Raw genomic sequence first — 20,360 nt, 5'->3', positions numbered from 1 at the left:
TCACGTAGCTCTTTTTGGATCCATAAGTGGGAAAAGTTTCATATAAAGAATCGGCATCATGCTCCCTGCCAGGAAGTTGTGCTACCTACATTATGTGGCGAGCTCCAATAGATGAACTCTTACAGCCCAGCTGGGGAAATTATGGGCCTCCAGATGTTTTTGGACTACAACTCCCATCATCCCTCACCATTGGCCATGCTGCCTGGGGCTGATGGGAGTTGGAGCCCAACATCTGGAGGCCCATAGGTTCCCTATATCGACATCAAAGTCTGTTAGCAAAAAAATGTTTTACAGCAGTAATAATAATAATTTTATTATTGGTACCCAGCCCGTCTGACTGGGTTGCTCCAGCCACTCTGGGAGGCTTCCAACATACTTAAAAACATAATAAAACATTACACATTAGAAAACTTCCCTATACAGGGCTGCCTTCAGATATCTTCTAAAGTTTATATATTCATCTCCTTGACATCTAATGGGAGGGCATTTCACAGGGAGGGTGCCACTACCGAGAAGGCCCTCTGCCTGGTTCCCTTTGTGAATTTAATTCTCACAGTGAGCGAACTGCCAGAAGGCCCTCAGAGCTGGACCTCAGTGTCTGGGCTGAACGATGGGGGTGGAGACGCTCCTTCAGGTATACTGGGCCGAGGCCATATAGGGCTTTAAAGGTGCTTTAAATTGTGCTCGGAAACATACTGGGAGCCAATGTAGGTCTTTCAAGACTGGTGTTTTATGGTCCCAACAGCCACTTCCAGCCACCAGTCTAGCTGCCACATTCTGGATTAGTTGTAGTTTCCAAGTCACCTTCAAAGGTAGCCCCACTTAGAGTGCATTGCAGTAGTTCCAGGTGGGAGATAACCCCCTCTGGTGAGACAGTGTGCAGGCAGGTAGGGTTTCAGCCAGCATACCAGATGGAACTGGTAGACAGCCGCCCTTGTAGACAGCTTCCCTGGACACAGAATTATCCAGCACCTCCATGGCTTTTTCATTGGCTTATGTCAGATGTACAGCATGTCGACGGTGATCAACCAGTAGATCCTGGCATGGATTCTGGTTGATCGCCACCCGCCTTCCACTGGAGATGTGCCTGAGCAGCCACTGCCTCCTCCAGAGCTCTCGTGGGAGGGGCTGGTTTGACTGCACGCACGCCCATCCCTGCCCCATCGAGAGCCAGTGTGGTGTAGTGGTTAAGAGCGGTAGTCTCGTAATCTGGGGAACCGGGTTCGCGTCTCCGCTCCTCCACATGCAGCTGCTGGGTGACCTTGGGCCAGTCACACTTCTGTGAAGTCTCTCAGCCCCACTCACCTCACAGAGTGTTTGTTGTGGGGGAGGAAGGGAAAGGAGATTGTTAGCCACTTTGAGACTCCTTAAAGGGAGTGAAAGGCAGGATATCAAATCCAAACTCTTCTTCATCGGAGGAAGCAGCCCCTCACGCCCACCCTGCACCCATCCCTGGGTGGTAGATCATTGCCAGTTTTTATATTGGACCATGGATCACAGTCAACTTCAAGTTGGACATGGCTGGTTTATGTGATGTTGGCTTCACAAAGAAAGTGTGGTGGTCTCATTTCATTTCTATGGGTTGAGTGTGGATGTAGAAGGCAAAGGATGTTGGAGGCTTCTTCGCAATGCCCTGTGGAGCTGAGACAAACAGTGGTTGTCCAAATGGGCTGGACAGCCAATGCACTGGTGGGGAACCGGTGGCCCACTAGATGATGCTGGACTGCAGCGCCCAGCATCCTTGACCACTGGCTGGCTACCCCTCACCAGCTGGGGCTGATGGGAGTTGGAGTCCACCAGCAGCTTGAGGGTCTACAGGCTCCCTACCTGTGGTTTAGTACTTGTGAGTTCTAGCCTCTGGCTAATGATTTGCCCTAACCTGGGAGCAGGCTGTTCTGCACACAGGAACCTAGCGTAGATGGGTGAAAAGAATCCTTAGTGGTCTCAAGCTCTACAGCAACAGGGTTCAAATTCATTAGTTAGGAATAATGTTGAGGGGGGAAAGAAATGGGGGGGGCAGCTTGTATCCTTTCAGGGATCCTCATATTCATAGTTTAACTTAAGGGCACATAGTTAGGTGGTTACAGCTTCTCTGCCATCTTCCTACTGCTAGCTGGGAAAAGGATTCTTATGATTACGTATAGAAAACTCAAATCTGGAGTCCCGTCCCCCCCCCCCCCCGCAACCTTCTAGAGCAGATTTATGGGGCTCATGGGGAGAGGAGACAGAGGGGATGTCTTGTGTAGGTAGAAGTCCTTGTGCGAATGGAACAACTTAGTTTGGCTACAACCCTAGTTTATAACAATCCGTTGGCCAACTTGTATTCAAGAATTTAATTTAATGCTGAATTAATTTTAAGGAAAATAATGTGGCATTGTGAATAAGCCTTCTGCTGCCTCAATAATTTTGCTCCATATGATAGTCCAGGTGTAAATCTAAAAGATTTGGGTTGAAATGTGATAGCCCTCCCTATCTATTTTATTATAGGGCTGGTTAGCCTAGCCTTCGCCAATTCTGTGACCTCCAGATATTTGAGAGTAGACTATAACTCCTATCAACCACAGCCTGCATGGCCAATAGTCAGGAATGAAGGGAGATGTAGTCCAACAACATCTGGAGGGCACCACGTTGCAGAAGGCTGGCTTAGCAGCCAAGAGGAGCTAAAAAATAGGGATGTCAGAACTCCAACAAAAATAGGAAAGGAAGTGGAAATTGTTGTGGTTCATGTATTTGTGGTCAGGAAAAGAAAAAGTGAATATGATTGGTATTCGTTCACATCCTTTTTCTAAGCCCACAAATGATACATTTACTTTTTAATGTTGTTGTTGACATTTTCTTTACATTGGAGTAAATTACATGACTTACATTCAATAGCTGACAGTGACAAGGTAGCATTTAGTGGGAATTTAACTGCACTGGGCCAGAAACTGCTGATTGTGATGAATACAGGTCAGAGTGGAAATTGCATTCATTCTAGGAAGCACCTAGTTACATTTTTTATAAACTCATCCAACAGATAGTCTTAGGCAAGCCACTTTTGCCTCAACCTTAACCCCTTCCCTCCCAGTAGAGCCAGTGTGGTGTAGTGGTTAAGAGCAGTAGTCACGTAATCTGGGTAACCGGGTTCGCGTCTCCGCTCCTCCACATGCAACTGCTGGGTGACCTTGGGCCAGTCACACTTCTCTGAAGTCTCTCAGCCCCACTCACCTCACAGAGTGTTTGTTGTGGGGGAGGAAGGGAAAGGAGAATGTTAGCCGCTTTGAGACTCCTGAAGGGGAGTGAAAGGCGGGATATCAAATCCAAACTCTTCTTCTTCTTCTTCTTCCCGCCCCCACACCAACACCTGCAACATCTCTAATACTGGTCTCTTTCCCAGAACTGTTGTCCAGAGTAGTGAGATGGAAAGCACTTCAGAAACGGTCAACCTCTCTACGCAAGTGCTAAGTTATTTGAGATAACTGGTGTATATTAAAAAGGACTAGGAAATTTTATAAATTACAATATGCATTTTATTGAACATAATAACACCCCCCCCCCAAAAATAAGTGAAGTCAGGCATCAAAGAATTAAAGCAAGAACCAACAAATGTTACTCTGGTTTATACAAAATTTGAAACTTTAGAATTCTGATTGGAAAGGATCAACAATGAAGTGGAGAGGTGAAGCAAGATTAAAAATTGGTGCAAACTCCGTCGGTGGCAGAGAGCCCAATGCAACACAGATCATCTGAAAAGTAGAGTTTTACATTTCCCCCCAAATGTGAACAAAGGGATGGTATTGAACAAGCCACTCACAATAAAAGTGTGTACTGTCTAGAGGGAGGCCTAGGTGAGACAGGGTTCACAAGTTACATTTTTGTTTTCAAAGACTACAAGGAAGTTTGAGCTTTAGCATTTGTAGGATCTTTTAGAAGAGGAAATAAATTTCACGCTAGAGCTGCTGCCGCCTCCGAGACTCGCTCCTCCGACGCCTCTTCCACTCCCAGAGCTGAAGCTGCTTCCTCCAGCACCAAGTCCACTCCCAAGGCCCACACAGCCTCCTCCTACTCCAAAACCGCTACCTCCTCCCATGCTGAGGCTGCTTCCGCCTCCATAGCCAACGTTGCATCCGCCTCCATAGCCAAGGCCACTGCCAACAGCGGCCACACCACTACGTCCGATGGTTGAAGAGACAACAGCTATGAAAGGGAAAGGACATGTCATCAAGACTCATTGAGAGCACATCAATCTGTCTATGTCTGGGTTGAATGAATGGGTAGGAATGGGCAAATCTGTCCATTCTGGCTCTCTCGTTTTCTCATTCTTCCAGTTTTAAATTCACTACTCCACATTTCCACATCAGTTTGCATTTTTTTAAAAAAGTGCTAGTGAAAATGCACCAGCATTTCATTGTGAATTCCTCCACTTTTGCATGCAACTTTGCCTAATACTGACATTTTCCTGCAAAGCATATTTCCGCAATGGGATGCAATTCTGCATGCTACTTTCACTAGTATGTGTATGCATTTCTGTGCACACTTTTCCCCGGAATATGCATTTCTGCACGTTACTTGGCTAGAGAACTGCATTGCAAAAGTAGGAAAAGTACAGATTTTGAAAGGTGACTGTGTTTTGCTTTGAGAATTGTTCATAGAGTGTGAATTAGGTAGCTTCACCTTTAAATATTAAATGAATCGAGTTTCTTATCTATCCCTATGAATGGCTAACTTTCAGATGCACAGAATAAATAGGGCAAAAAACACTGAGTTGTATGCAACGTTTGAGAACAACCCGTTAAAGCAAAGCAGCTTTGAGAGCTGGAGCATTGCACCAGCCGAGAAAACCCAAGATGATGCATCAGAACTGCAACTGTGCAAATGGATAGGCATAGCTATTCAGGGCTATACAGTATACAACTGTGGGCACAGAGGAGGCATGGCGAGATGGGTGAGTGGAAGCATTATGTGCAGCCCTCCAAATGTGAGCTGAAAAAAAGGCATCATTTATTTCATCCTTTCCCCAAAGTGCAGAGCTATAAACGTTTCCCCAGGATACTTACAGATGTTCACTGTTCCTGCTCCATCGCTAGCCAGGCTGTCAGAAAACAAAAAGAGGGTGGTAAGGATTCAAGCCCAGATGGAACGACTGGAGCAAGTTTGAAAAGAAGCAGAATTGTGCAGTTCATTGTGATGAAATCTGCAAGCCCCCTTAAAGGTAAAGGAACCCCCGACCATTAGGTCCAGTCGTGGCCAACTCTGGGGTTGCGGTGCTCATCTCGCGTTATTGGCCGAGGGAGCCGGCATACAGCTTCCAGGTCATTATTAAGCCGCTTCTGGCGAACCAGAGCAGCACATGGAAACACTGTTTACCTTCCCGCCGGAGCGGTACCTATTTATCTACTTGCACTTTGACGTGCTTTCGAACTGCTAGGTTGGCAGGAGCAGGGACTGAACAACGGGAGCTCACCCCATCGCAGGGATTTGAACCACCAACCTTCTGATCAGCAAGCCCTAGGCTCTGTGGTTTAACCCACAGTGCCACCCGCGTCCCTGCAAGCCCCCTTAGGTGGCATGAAAAGCAGTGTGCACAACTTCCTCTGGTTTTCTACGGCCGTTTTTTGAGTCCACAGCTCCCTTGACCAACTACAGTCTTTCTGCAGCTCCCCTGTGGGGAAACGCACTCAGAGCCTCAGTAGCCCAGTTATGTCATTCCTTGCCTGCAACCCCTCACCCTTTTCTAACATCCGCCTTTGTGGAGTGTTCCCTTAGCCTCTTCTCCCCAAGAAGCAGCTGCCAGCACCCCTGGTCTCTGAGCCGCTGCTGCTGCCCCATAGAGAAGTGCCTTCTCCTGCTGCCCAGGGACCTGGGAAGAGGCTGCCCCCAGCCTTAGCAGTGAACATGAGGCCAGCACCTTTCTCACACTGGAAGCAGCAGTGGCAGCAGGCACAGCCAGGCCTGCATGGCAGAAAGGCTTCCCTTTGCTGCCAGGCACTCAGCTCTCAGGCAGGCATTGCACACAGGAAGCACAACCAAGGCCAGCACAGCCTCCCATTTGTCCATCCATTCCCAACAGCAAGGGCTGGCAGACTGGCTGGCTGGGCTCCCTCGCCCACTTGCTTGCTTACTCCGAGGTCGCCTCAGCTCCTGGCAACCAGCACCCCCTGGCCACTCCCAGAAGCACCATTCGCCTGGGGAGCTTGTAGCCAGGGCCGCTGCAACAAACATCTGTGCAAGACGTTTGGAGGCAGAGATGCGAGAGGGCAGGAAGGAAAGAGGGAAAGAGGCCAGTGTTGCCCACAACACCCCTGACCATCATTCAAGGCACCCCAGGGTACCAAGGCACACTGGTTGAAAACTATTGTTCTATGATACTCCCACCAGACAGTAAAATTGGGAAGCTTGACTGTTCCATGTGACTTTGGTAGCTGTACATGGGAAAACCACTGCAGCAGCACACCAGACAATACTTTATTGTTGACTGAGGACAAGTTATCCCTCATTTGGGCTCCACGACAGACAGGCACTTGAAATTACTCAAGGAGGATATATTTAATATCCTTTAATTATGTCACCGCCTGCCAACCTAGCAGTTCGAAAGCACTCCCGGGTGCAAGTAGATAAATAGGGACCGCTTACTAGCGGGAAGGTAAACGGCGTTTCCGTGTGCAGCTCTGGCTTGCCAGAGCAGCTTCGTCACGCTGGCCACGTGACCCGGAAGTGTCTCCGGACAGCGCTGGCCCCCGGCCTCTTGAGTGAGATGGGCGCACAACCCTAGAGTCTGTCAAGACTGGCCCGTACGGGCAGGGGTACCTTTACCTTTAATTATGTCACAACCAGAATGGTATAATGGTAGACCTGAAGTGGGAATTCCAATTTGCAGTAGGGAACAATTATCAGCTCTGTGTTCTGACAGAGGTGGTAGTTCTTCACTGAGACCAGATGTAGGGAGCCCTTGGCCCCTCCAGATGTTGCTGAACCACCATCAGTCAATGAGCATGGCCAATGAAAAGGAATGATGGGAGCTGTAGTTCAGCAACATCTGGATGGCCTAAGGTCCCTCATGCTTGGTCTAGATCAGGGTTTCCCAAATTTGAGTCTCCAGCTGTTTTTGGACTACACTCCCACAATCCCTAGCTAGCAGGACCAGTGGTCAAGGATGATGGGAACTGTATTCCAAAAACAGCTGGAGACTCAAATTTGGGAACCCCTGGTTTAGATGAAGAGCTATCACCTCTCCCTTCTGTACGCAATGATCATTAGCAGAGGTAGCCAGCGTGGTGCCCTTCCGATGTTGTCCAATTCCCATTGGTCCATGTCTGCATGGCCGATGGTCAGGCTTGATGGGAGCTGGAGTCCAGCAGCATCTGGATTGCCCCACATTGGATATCTCATCTTAGATTTATCAACATTGGAGAAAGGACGGGATGTGTACAAGGTTGCAAAGATTGTATCTCACTGACCGGCATTCCTCTCCTTCCAGAAGCTTCCTGTAGGTGGCAATCTCAATATCTAGGGCTAGCTTGACTCTCATCAGTTCCTGGTAGTCCTTCAGCTGCCGGGCCATGTCTTGCTTGGCTCTCTGAAGAGCATCCTCAAGCTCAGCAAGCTTTTGCCTTGCATCCTTGAGAGTCAGCTCGCCCCGCTCTTCTGCTTCCGCAATGGCTGCCTGAAGATTGGCACACTGATTGCAGGTAGGGAGAGAAAAGACTGGTTAGCCTAAATGGTAAGCTCCTTGGAGCAAGACAGACCTATTGTTTCCTTATGTTACTCCATAAACCACCATTGATACTGACTGCACCATAAAATAATCAGCCATTTTGCATGACCCTATGCTGAGATGTTGGTTGCAGGTGTGAGGGTGTTGGTGGCGAGCCATTTGGGCTCGAGTGGCGGTTAGGCATTGGGTAAGCCTTTGTTTAAGGGAGGGGAGCTTGTAGCCTCTGCCTGTCCCTCCTCAATAAGGGTATCCTGTTAAAGGGATCTGGGGGTGTGGATCCTGTCCAAAGCCCAGGCGTGAGCTAGGACCATGCCATGACCCCAAGGGGAACCCCTCAGGGTGCCCCTATTTGATGTAAGTCATAGGGCTCCCCCTTCTGGTAGTTTACCCTTCGTTCGACTCCCTGCAGTCAAGATATAAGCCTGGTATCACCCAATGCCTAAGCCAAACCGCTCACATCTGTAACCAATAAAGTTGTGACCTGTTTTAGCCCATAATCCTAAATACTTGTGCTGGTGTGTTTATTAATCAATGGGGAACTGCGGGGCATGTGGCCTTGGCACACAAGCTCCTTGGAGCAAGAAAGACCTATTGCTTCCTTATGTTATTCCATAAACCACCATTGATACCGACTGCACTTAATAAATAATCAGCCATTTTGCATATGCTGAGATGGTATTGAGCAACTCTCCTCCCTCTATTTTATTTTTTTATTTAAATGCATACCTACGCCACTTAATATTTAAAAATCTCCAAGCAATATGCAAAAATATAACATAAAACTACAAAACAGTATTATACAAATAGAGATAAAACACAATGTAAAATTGTATTATAAAAGCAGATAAATACAGGGATTGCGTTAACAAGACCCAATCTTATGAGTCATGGAAAGCCTAGGTAAAAAGTTATGTTCTCCTATGGAAATTCTCTCTCTTATCCCTTTGAGGAAGAACCCCCCCAACACATTTAAGGTTCTCCTTTAAAGAATTCTAAACACATTTTCACATTTCGTATTTTCCAGCAAGACCATACCTGCTTCTTCACATTGTCAATTTCAGCCCGCAGCCTCTGGATTTGTCGGGTGAGTTCAGAAATCTCATGCTTGGTGTTGCGAAGGTCATCACCGTGTCTTCCGGCAGTAGCCTGGAGTTCTTCATACTAATATAGGCAGAAAGCAAACACGGCAACATTAGGTTAATTCCATTTGGAGCAACCATTCTTATTTTCTATACATATGGGATGCTTTTTTTATTTTAAAAAAATCAAATATTGTTCAACATGCTCTGAGTACCAGCATAAAATCTCGGGTGGTGCTGTGGTCTAAACCACAGAGCCTAGGGCTTGCCGATCGGAAGGTCAGCAGTTCGAATCCCTGCGACGGGGTGAGCTCCCGTTGCTTGGTCCCTCCTCCTGCCAACCTAGCAGTTCAAAAGCACATCAAAGTGCAAGTAGATAAATAGGTACCACTCCGGCAGGAAGGTAAACGGCATTTCTGTGTGCAGCTCTGGTTCGCCAGAAGCGGCTTAGTCATGCTGGCCACAAGACCCAGAAAAATTGTCTGTGGACAAACGTTGGCTCCCTCGGCCAGTAAAGCAAGATGAGACCAGCAACCCCAGAGTCGTCCACGACTGGACTTAACTGTCAGGGGTCCTTTACCTTTACCTTTACCAGCATAAAATGGCTGCGATGGGCAGCAAAAAAGTGGTGCAGGTACCTTGTAATGGTGAGTACTGTCACAAAAAAGCCCGGTGCATGAGTATATGCTAGATGTGCTATCACTGCAATACTCATTGGGTAAAATACATTTCCATGGGCCATGGTGGCCTTTCTTTCTGGCATTGTACCAGCACAACGAAGTAGGAAGGGAGAGATCAGCTCTCCCTCCTTCCCTAAGGCCTGAGTATGCTGTTGGTTCCCTGGCCAAGTAAATCTAGCTTAAAGGAAAGGGGAGAAGTTTGGGAGACTAGTACTAGTGAGGAAGAAGGGGTGGTTCGGAAGCAATTTTTCAGTGGCTTTTGAAAATAAGCCTAGTCATTTCAGAAATAAGGGGAAGAAGCAACTTGGCTTATTTTCTAAGCCATGAACCATCAGGAAAGCCACCCTTCTCTAGTTCCTTTATGATGTTTTACCTTGCTTTGGTACCAGGATTCAGCCTCCACCCTGCTCTTGTTTGCAATGTCTTCATACTGAGCTTTGACTTCGGCAATGATGCTGTCGAGATCCAGGCTGCGGTTGTTGTCCATTGAAAGAATCACGGAAGTGTCAGAGACTTGTGTCTGCATCTGTGCAAGTTCCTGTAGTTGAGGAAGCAACAACCCAATCAAAGCCATATCATACTGAATTCTGCATCCTCTGCAAATTCCCAGCCCAAACTGTGCCCCAAGCGAATCCTTCAGCTGTAAGGAGTTATGCAAGCAAGCAAACTTGTGTACATGTAGCTCATTCTGCTTCCAAAACACCTGTTTTCTTTTTCTTTTTAAAAATGAAAATAGGTTTTTAAAACTTAAGAAGATACAGTGGTGCCTTGCAAGACGAAATTAATTCGTTCCGCGAGTTTTGTCGTCTTGCGATTTTTTTCGTCTTGCGAAGCACGGTGTCGGGAAAGTTTTGGAAGAGCTTCAAAAATCACCAAAGTCTTTAAAAACCTCAAAAAAGGCTACCACACCGCGTTCTGTGAGTTGCTCCTCAAAGTCAAGTCACAACTGTATTAACGGTGTTAAGAAAAAGGAAACAAACTTGCAAGACGTTTCCGTCTTGCGAAGCAAGCCCATAGGGGAAATCGTCTTTTGCAAAGCAGCTCAAAAAACCCTTTCGTCTAGCGAGTTTTTTGTCCTGCGAGGCATTCGTCTTGCAAGGTACCACTGTAGAACACACATGAATTGCAGGGATCGGAGCCAAGATTATTCATAGGCAATTAAAAGAAGGCGCTGTACAGGACACTCAAACCCCACCCTATAATTCCTGGACTTTCAATTTAGCTCTTTCTGTTCCCTTGAAATTCCATTACCCATTCAAACTTAGCAGGGCAGACTAGTGCTATGGTATGCTGGGAAGAGGAATAGTTTCTCATGGAATTCACAAAGGATCGTAACATCAGCATACATTTCTTGCCAAGATGTGAAGCACCATGAGCACACCACACCTCTGGGATCAGGTGTTCTGTGTTCTGCATGATTAATAGTGGGACCGAGTGGACTTGCCCTGCTACTGTATCTCCTGGATCCCAATGTGATCCAGCTCTGAAGTGGGGGAGCTGCACACAGGCTGTCCCTGTGAGCTGGAACTCCAAGTTCTGACTCATGGGGACTCCCTATGTGTTTTCAGACATCCCCCCTTCAGATCTTCCCTCAATGTGTGAGTAATGTTGAGGCAGGGCTGGGAGGACAAACCCTCATATCATGGGGGGGGGGGGGGCTAAAGGTGTGGTCCTATAGTCCCTTCCAACATTTTTTGCCCTTGCACAGGAGTAATACTTTTATCTCTAGCATATAAAGATGTTGGAAAGATGGGTGCTCAGGATCCCTTTAAGAAATTCTCTCTCTCTCTCTTTTTTTTAACTTGTAATTTTCCAGAAAAATACCATCAGGTGTTTCTTTTATTTTTTACCTTAGCAGTTGAAGCCTAATAGCAAGTTATGGATGTAAAGGTAAATCTCATTCCTTCTGATAAACTTTGCTAGTATTCCCTTTCTCTCTCTTTAGCTTCCTTCGAAATTGCTTTTTTTCCAAAGTTGTTTTTCACCCAACCAGAATCTTTAGAGTTTGCTTCAAAATTACACTTTAGGCAAAATGGATGGCAACTCTGGTTGAGAGACAACAAAAGCCCATGGATAAACCTTCATTTTGTCCTTATTATCCATGGGAAGTTATGAAACATGGCTATTTTTCTAGCTGAATAGCAGGCAGATGGCCTCTTTGGCAGTCCATGTTTAATAACCATACAGCACAGAACACTTCAGCTAAAGTGAATAGGTGTGATCCTTACCGCTTCATACAGTGCTTTGAGGAAGTTGAGTTCATCATTGAAGGAATCTGCCCTGGCTTCCAGCTCTACTTTGTTCATGTAGGCGGTATCCACATCCTGAAAAAAAGAAGATATTGTTGAACTAGACAGTCTAAAGTTATAGCATAAGAGAGGGTGATCCAGCTCCTAAATTGATTACTTACTACCATGAGTGTGCTCTGTGGGGTACAGATGCATGACTGTGGCAGGCACCTATTGGTTAATGCCAGTTACATCACTAATAATGAGTGATATATCCATCCTATGGACAACAACACACACACACTTACATGTGTCTCTTAAAAACAAAGGACTGTGGCCTAGCAACAGCGAATGATTACAGCTTTCTTTGTAGAAATATATTTTAAACTTAGTTGTCTGCAGGGTTTGTGGGACACGATAGCAAAGGATTACTACCGCTCACAGCAAAACTATTTCCCCATGGGCTATCTACAGACACTCACCTTCTTGAGGGTGACAAACTCATTTTCTGCAGTTGTACGTCTATTGATCTCATCTTCGTATCTGTTTGGGCAGGACAGACAGAGAGGAAAAACAATTAAGAGATGGCTGCAATGCTTAAAGAAGTTTGGAATGGCGCTGATGGTATCTAAGAGGGTATTCTTGATCACAAAGGGCCAATTTGCACCACGACTGGCAAAGAAAAGACCTGCATGGCCTGTAAACCAAGCCTGTTGAAATCCACCATGTGGTCAAACCACATGGCAGATGTTATGCTGTGCATGCACAGACTGCCGCATGGTGCGTGTTGCATTTGAAGATTCTGTTAAGCTGTTTACTTGTGTGAATTGTGGCTTTAACAGAAAGGAGAGGAGATGCAGAAGAGAAGTAAGACATAGAAAACAAACTGAGAGGGAGAGAGAGGTTTACTTGTGCTTGAAGTCCTCAACTAGGTTCTGCATGTTGCTCAGTTCACCAGCCAGTCTTCCTTTGTTACTCTCCAGGCAGCTGAGCTGTTTCCTCAGATTGTTGATGTAAGCTTCGAAAAGGGGCTCAATGTTGTTTCGGATTGTTTTCTGGCCCTGCTCCTGAAGCAATGTCCATTTTGTTTCTAGCACTTTGTTCTGTTGTTCAAGGAAACGCACCTGGAAGCAGAAAGACCTACAGCATCATTAACCATTTCTAAAAGTGGACTGCAAGAAGATCAAACCACTCCATTCTTAAGGAAATCAGCCCTGAGTGCTCACTGGGAGGACAGATCGTGAAGCTGAGGCTCCAATACTTTGGCCACCTCTTGAGAAGAGAAGACTCCCTGGAAAAGACCCTGATGTTGGGAAAGAAGAAGAAGAAGAAGAGAAGAAGTGTTTGGATTTGATATCCCGCCTTTCACTCCCTTTAAGGAGTCTCAAAGCGGCTAACATTCTCCTTTCCCTTCCTCCCCCACAACAAACACTCTGTGAGGTGAGTGGGGCTGAGAGACTTCAAAGAAGTGTGACTGGTCCAAGGTCACCCAGCAGCTGCATGTGGAGGAGCGCAGACGTGAACCCGGTTCCCCAGATTACGAGACTACCGCTCTTAACCACTACACCACACTGGCACAAGGAGGGCACAAGGAGAAGGGGACGACAGAGGCCAAGATGGTTGGATAGTGTTCTCGAAGCTACCAGCATGAGTTTGACCAAACTGCGGGAGGAAGTGGAAGACAGAAGTGCCTGGCGTGCTCTGGTCCATGGGGTCACGAAGAGTCGGACATGACTAAACAACTAAACAAAAGTCACACTCCGATGGGGATGCTAAGCAAGTGTTTCACAAACTGGCAAGGGCCATCGTTCTGTGGCTGAGTAACTGCTCTGCATGCAGATGGTCTACTGGTTCAGTCCCTGGCATCCTAAGGTAGGAAAGGGCATGCCCCTCATCTGATACCCCAGGGAGCCACAGCCAGTGTCCGTGTAGACAATATTAAGCTAGATGGGCCACTGTCCTGACACAATACAAGGCATTTTCCTAAGTGTGAGTCTCTCCTTACAGGTGAGTCCCGATATATTATTGGGTTAGTCCAGGCATGGGCAAATCCAGCCTTCCAGTTGTTTGGGACTACAACTCCCATCATTCCTAGCTAACAGGACCAGTGGTCAGGGATGATGGGAACTGTAGTCCCAAAACATCTGGAGGGCCAAGTTTGCCCATGCCTGGGTTAGTCTCATAATGAGGACCTTCCTTCCTTCCTTTTACCAAGCCAGCAACACACCATTGAAGGACCCTCAAAGAAACAGATTCCCACATTGCCTCTTCTAAATTGTGTTCCCTTCCTGTATCTCATGTTTAAATTCTATTATTGCCTAGGTATATTCACATTAAGAATGGGGGGGACGGGACATATGTTTGTTCAGTGTTGGTATTTGTGTGTTTCTGCTGCTGAGGAAGAAAGAAGGGCTGGGAAGGTGACATTAATTTGGGCCATGAATTTCAACAGTTTGGGTCCCACTTGAAAAGCATTATTCTAATCCTAAATACTGGAGGCATTTACTGCAGTTGATTGGAAGGACATCCTAGATCATGCACAACAGCAGGAGTTACAAGCTAATTTCCTGCAAATCATTCAGGTAACAAGACTTATGTTCCATTTTATTTATGTTGTTCATTTGTTGGTTTCTTAAGTTGCCTACAGGACGATGCAATTTCTAGGAAGCTTACAAACGTATGGCAGATAAAACAACCAATTCCAAAATCGAAACAACAAAAAGCCAGTTAAGTATGAATTAGGTAACTCTTAAAAGGACGTTTAGCCTAGTACAAAAATAAACACAAAGTTCTGTAAACTAAAACCAATGCTCTAGAACCCAGCAGTGGCATGAATGAAACTATCTTAGTTTATCCTCAAGGTCTTTTTGAAGACTGGCACAGAGAAGGCCAATCACACATCCCTTAGAAATAAATTCCATAAGCCAGGGCTGAACTGACCCTGTCTTTGGTGCCTGTCAGTCTCTTAATGGCAAGACTTCTAAAGCTGATCTTAGGCCACAGTTAATATGACCACTATTTGTATTAAGGGCTCTTTTAGCAATATGCAGAGTTAAGTGTTAACAAGGCACATAGGGAAATTCCACACTGAGTGAAGGTCTAACCCTAAGTACAAATATAGGCTGGGTTGAAATAACTATCTATCATCTATCATCTATCTATCTATCTATCTATCTATCTATCTATCTATCATCTATCTATCTATCTATCTATCTATCTATCTATCTATCTATCTATCTATCTATCTATCTATCTATCATCTATCTATCTATATCTATCTATCTATCTATCATCTATCATCTATCTATCTAATCTATCTATCTAATCTATCATCTATCTGTCTGTCTATCTATCATCTGTCTACACACACACACACACACACACACACACACACACACACACACATACACGCAGAGATAACTCAGATTTTGCATCAATTTATGTAATACACATTAAGAAAGCCTTTTAAGTTTTGAGTTATTTGAGTTATATGGAACCCCTTTCCCATCCCTCATCGAACTTCATCTCTGCTCAGGATTGAGCATCTTTTAAGGGAGCTTGGTTGTTCCCATTAGGATATGTACTAAGACTGGAAATTCAAATCCCTTCTCAGCCAAGAAGCTCACTGGGTGACCATGGATCCAATCGTTCTCTGTCAGTCTGACCTACCTCAAAGGGCTGTTGTGAAGATAAAATAGGATTGCTGGGCTATGCATTTCACCTTGAGCTACTTGGAGGAAAAGTGGGGTAAAATTGCAAGGATGTAATGCAAATAACATTATTTTTGCATTGTGTTTTAATTGATTTGATTTGATTTAACTTTTAATGAGGTTTTTAAGGCTGCAGTGCTGAGCACATTTACCTGTGAGTCCCACTGAACACTGAGATTTATTTCAAAGCAAGCTTGCACAGGATCAGGCTGTTAATACAACCACTCTTAATATATTATTACCTGCACTCAAACTTTGGGATGAGGCAAATTACGAATGTGAGCAAATGAATGAATGAATGAGCTCCGTGAACCACTCAAGGCTCATCTTGCGTGCATCTTCAGTGCTGCTATTTGACTCTCTCCTATCCATCACTGCTATTCACCATGAGTCATCTCTCCCTCCAGCCCTGCTTTCTGCATCAAATGCAAACCCTCTGGGGTAGAATTGCTTCCCCCCTCCATGTTTCTGGACTCTGCTTGCCAACTTATTTTACCAGCCCTGGACAAGTGCCTAACAGCAACTTGAAACTGTTATCCAAGGAAAGGGGTCTTGTTGAATTTCACCAGTCTTACTGAAATTACTGAGTGCTCAGATGCTCCTCCTGAGAAAGAATCTGCAAATTTGCCTTGAAGAAACATTAATTTCAGGCGTAATACAATAGCAGCTCTAGAAGGTTTCCTGTTCACTTTAGGTCCATGGCAAAACAAACAAAGAAAAAAGGATCGGCTGCAAAAAAATTTGCAGGAAGTGCTGCTCTCAGAATCAAAAGCACGGCCAATAAAAAGTTGACAGCTCTGTACCACTGAGCACATGCCTGGTAGTGCCTGTGTTAAATTGTGATAGTGGCCTGAGCTAGAATGAAGGAGAGTAGCAGAAATAAAGCGACTGAATGGTCTGAAACAACTCAAGGGTCGCAGGATAAGGCATTCATGAAATCGGACTTCTCACCTTATCAATGAAGGATGCAAATTTGTTGTTGAGCGTCTTGATCTGCTCCCCCTCCTCTTTGCGGACTCTCTGTATGTTGGGGTCAATCTCCAAGTTGAGAGGTGCCAGCAGCTGCTGATTGATGGTCACTTCTTGGATCCCGCCAGGTGGGCAAACAGGGAAGCCGGGACCGCCTCTCCCACCGCCAAAGCCAGCTCCAACCAGCCCATAGCTGCCACCTGCTCCACCACCAAGCCCAAATCCACTGCCAAGGCCACCACCGTAACCACAACCGTAACCAATGCTGGAAGCACCACCAGCCACTGCGACCCTATTAAATCCACCAAGATTGCAGAGGCTTCGGCTACCAAAGCCGCCGCCGCCACTGACCCTACCAAAACCAGCACCACCAACACCACAGCTTCCACCTCTGGTCACAGTGCGTGAAGTGAAGCTGGTGCGGCCGCAGCCAGGCACGATGGCAGAGGAGTTGCTGAAGCCTCTCCTCTGGATCTTTACTGAAGTTTGGTGAGACATTTTGACTGGCGTGGAGAGAGCAAGAGAGAGCACAGATAGGTGATGAGACGGAGGCGGGTGCACTTGCTTTCTCTGGGACTTAAGGGCTCTTCTTTTTATTTATATTCTGAAGGAAGTGGGATTGGTTGCATGATTTAAGATGGATCATCTTTCTGATTAATGGGGCTGGGCATGCCCTGCGGCTTTCCTGGGTGGTGACATCACCCTGCCATGCCACACACACCCATACACAAAAGGATGAATGGAAGTACAAGAGTCTCAGCAAGGCTTGCTTGTCATTTGAAGATAATAATCACCTTCCCTGGCCTCCGTTGGAGAGTGGCAGTGCTAATGAGTTCAATTTGTACTTGAGCTGGGGAACGAGAAAAAAGCAGGCCGGTGCCATATCTCATGGCAAAACCACTTACTCAATTCTGTGAAGGTGACGGCCTATTCTTCACTGTCCTCCCTAAATTGAAGGCAGGGATGGGCACACCTAAGCGTCAGAAAGTGTGGCCAAGAGCTGGTAACTTTCTCAAGCACCGGCAAATTCTGCAGAGCTTGAATGCATGAATTTGTGCAGGCTGGCAGGGTTAGATAAACTGACCATTGTAAGTTGTTGTTTAGTTGTTTAGTCGTGACTGACTCTTCATGACCCCATGGACCAGAGCATGCCAGGCACTCCTGTCTTCTACTGCCTCCCGCAGTTTGGTCAAACGCATGCTGGTAGCTTCGAGAACACTGTCCCACCATCTTGTCCTCTGTCGTCCCCTTCTCCTTGTGCCCTCCATCTTTCCCAACATCAGGGTCTTTTCCAGGGTCTTTTCTCATCTCATGTGGTGGCCAAAGTACTGGAGCCTCAGCTTCAGGGTCTGTCCTTCCAGTGAGCACTCAGGGCCGGTTTCCTTCAGAATGGATAGGTTTGATCTTCCTGCAGTCCATGGGACTCTCAAGAGTCTCCTCCAGCACCATAATTCAAAAGCATTCATTACTAAAAGAGAACTGGTAAGGAGAGCTGCATCCACAAGACTGATATTATTTCCAGTTGCTCTCCTGGAAACTCAAGATGCTGGTGTTCTGGGGGATGAGTAGTCTCTTAAATGGTAGATGAGGGAAAGCTTTGCTAAAGCCTTATGGACAGCTGTTCCTTGCTCTGTTCTCCACATATACAAAGCTGAGGAATTTACTTCTTCATTTTAAACCTTTTAAATTGCAGCTTTGGGTCCAGGCCCCACAATATCTGTGGCCCCTCAGGTAACTTTCCCCAGAATCAGTCCACAAGCAAAATGTTGTTCGTGGTAATGTTCTGGCAATATGCCAGTTAGCTAAATCCTGAACTGCATCTGGCTGACTTGTGGTGGAGATCGGGCTTGGCCTGAGTCAGGGGGATTCAGTTGCAGGTGGTCTTGGGTTGGTTCTGGCCACCCATAGCAATCTGGGACTGTTGGGGGGCGGGAAGTTAGTTGGGCAGGAAGCTGGAACAAAGGTTGGTTGGGGAAGAAGGGCAGGATGGTCAGGCAGGAAGGAGAAGCTGCGCTGCAGAGATCTGCTTCACAAGGGTCTTCCCTGAAGCTTATGCCATAATAAATGTGAAACTAACTTGGCTTGATCAAGGCCAGGACTGATTTCTTTTTTTTTGCTGGGATTTGTAGACAGCTTAGACTGTTAAATGATAAAGTGGTATATAAATTAATTAAAAAAATAGGTAAAGCAAATACTATAACTTGATAGTTATTAATGATAATGGGGTGGGGTTTTTTTGCGAGAGGGGGAAGGTGGAATCCAACAAGGCATGATTGGCACACCAAATCATGTGCTAGAGTTGGAGTCATTGACAGTGTGTTTCAGCAATGAATCCTGGTACAGAGCAATGGTGGGACCAGCAATCAGGGAGCAGAAGGGACAAGCGATATGAAACGACCTATTCTGCCACAAAACATGCTAGCCATGTACAGCCCTGGTTTGCAGTTACCCACATTTCAATCTCAAGACTCACCAGGAAGATAATTCCTCCCCAGTTTTTTTTAGTGTTTGTTTGTTTAAAGCAGGTTTGATCACAAGTTCCAGCATGCAGTTCCTTAGAACTCTCCAGAATGGAAGAACAATATACAAAAGGAAAAGAAATGACCACAGTGAGAATGTTCAATTATGCAATTCTTATTTGAAAGAAGAAAAGTGTGTGGTAGGGAGGCCCTAGCAGAAGGGTGGGAACCCCAGATCCTCTATGCCTAGGGAAAGCTCATTTCACCACAAAGGCATGCATGTGCAAGAAAGGACTCTAGTTTTTTATGGTATGGAAAAACAACACCGCCATCACTGATCCTTAGAAAGCTCAGAGTGGCTTATATGGAGCACCCAGTGGTTTCTCATCCTCGCCCCAATCAATTCCACACCTAGGTAGTTTCGACAAAGTTATAGCATTCTCTGCTCCCTCACAAGCACAGTTGAGAGACATTTCACGAGACTCATGTCGTCTCAGAACTGGGCCATACACAAAAAAGTGGAAATGGTCCAGTAGAGCCCCAAAGGGCCATTGGACGCTTCATGAAATGAGAGTTTCTGGTTTCCCACTATTCTCTCCACTGTGTGGGGTAAGCACCACTGCAGCAGTGCCAAAATCATGAATATGTCTTCTTATACCATTAATAGGGAAACTGTGCCCTCCTTGTGTTGTTGGACCAAAACGCCTGTCAGTCTCAGCCAGCATGGCTGATGGTCAGAAATGATGAGGACTGCTGTCCAGTGCAGTGCAAAGTCCACTACCATATGATGCCAGTTCAGAACATTGACTTGGCCAGTGCTGTGATCTCTGATTAATGACTCTCTTATATCTTAGGCAAAGGTCTTCCTCCAGTCCTACTCTCTTGAGACCATTTAACTGGAAATGCTGGAGACTGAACTTGTGTTCTTATATATACATACCCTCCAACATTTATCCGATGAAAATAGGGACATCACATTCCATAATGGTAATTTTACTATTTACACCCCAAACATCTTACTGGTTTGCTGCAGCTGCTCTGGGAAGCTTCCAACACATATAAAAGTACAATAAAACATTAAACATTAAAAAAACCTTCCCTATACCTGCCTTCAGACAGCTTGGGGGGGGTCAGATAACGCCATACCCTCCAACATTTCTCCAATGAAAATAGGGACATCCTAAGGAAAAGTGGGACATTCCAGGATCAAATCAGAAACTTGTACAGCTTCTCTAAATCAGGGACATCCCTGGAGAAAAGGGACACTTGGAGGGTCTGCATATATAGCCAAATATGTGTGATACCACTAAGAGTGAAGATCTGGTGGATAGGTAGGATCAGGGTGCTAGGAAACCGCCTTATGGAAGCCTATTGGTCCATCAGTACAGGTTCTGACAATGTGGTGATATTGTTGGACCCCAACTCCCACCAGCGCCAGTCAACATGGCCAATAGTTAGGGAGTTGCAGTTCATCAACATCTGAAGGGCATCACTTTGCCTACTCTTGGTCTGTGATTCATTCACAGCCCCACCTGGAGATGC

At 46.0% G+C, this 20,360-nt stretch overlaps 1 protein-coding gene across 1 annotated transcript; it reads right to left on the bottom strand.

Moving 5' to 3' along the window:
* Positions 1-3,533: 3,533 nt before the first annotated feature.
* LOC114593001 (keratin, type II cytoskeletal cochleal-like) lies at positions 3,534-16,935 on the bottom strand. Its single transcript, XM_028721463.2, has 9 exons — positions 16,342-16,935; positions 12,590-12,804; positions 12,163-12,223; positions 11,681-11,776; positions 9,826-9,990; positions 8,729-8,854; positions 7,437-7,657; positions 5,037-5,071; positions 3,534-4,176 (listed from the first exon to the last, which is right to left on the bottom strand). The coding sequence occupies exons 1-9, from the start codon at positions 16,855-16,857 to the stop codon at positions 3,887-3,889; spliced, it is 1,725 nt and encodes a 574-aa protein (XP_028577296.2). The 5' UTR covers positions 16,858-16,935; the 3' UTR covers positions 3,534-3,886.
* Between the last annotated feature and the right edge of the window lie 3,425 nt (positions 16,936-20,360).

This window comes from Podarcis muralis, chromosome 2 (genome assembly GCF_964188315.1).
Source record: "Podarcis muralis chromosome 2, rPodMur119.hap1.1, whole genome shotgun sequence".
Lineage (NCBI taxonomy): Eukaryota > Metazoa > Chordata > Lepidosauria > Squamata > Lacertidae > Podarcis > Podarcis muralis.
The sequence above is the reverse complement of the archived record's forward strand: the minus strand, read 5'-3'. Positions and strand labels throughout refer to the sequence as shown.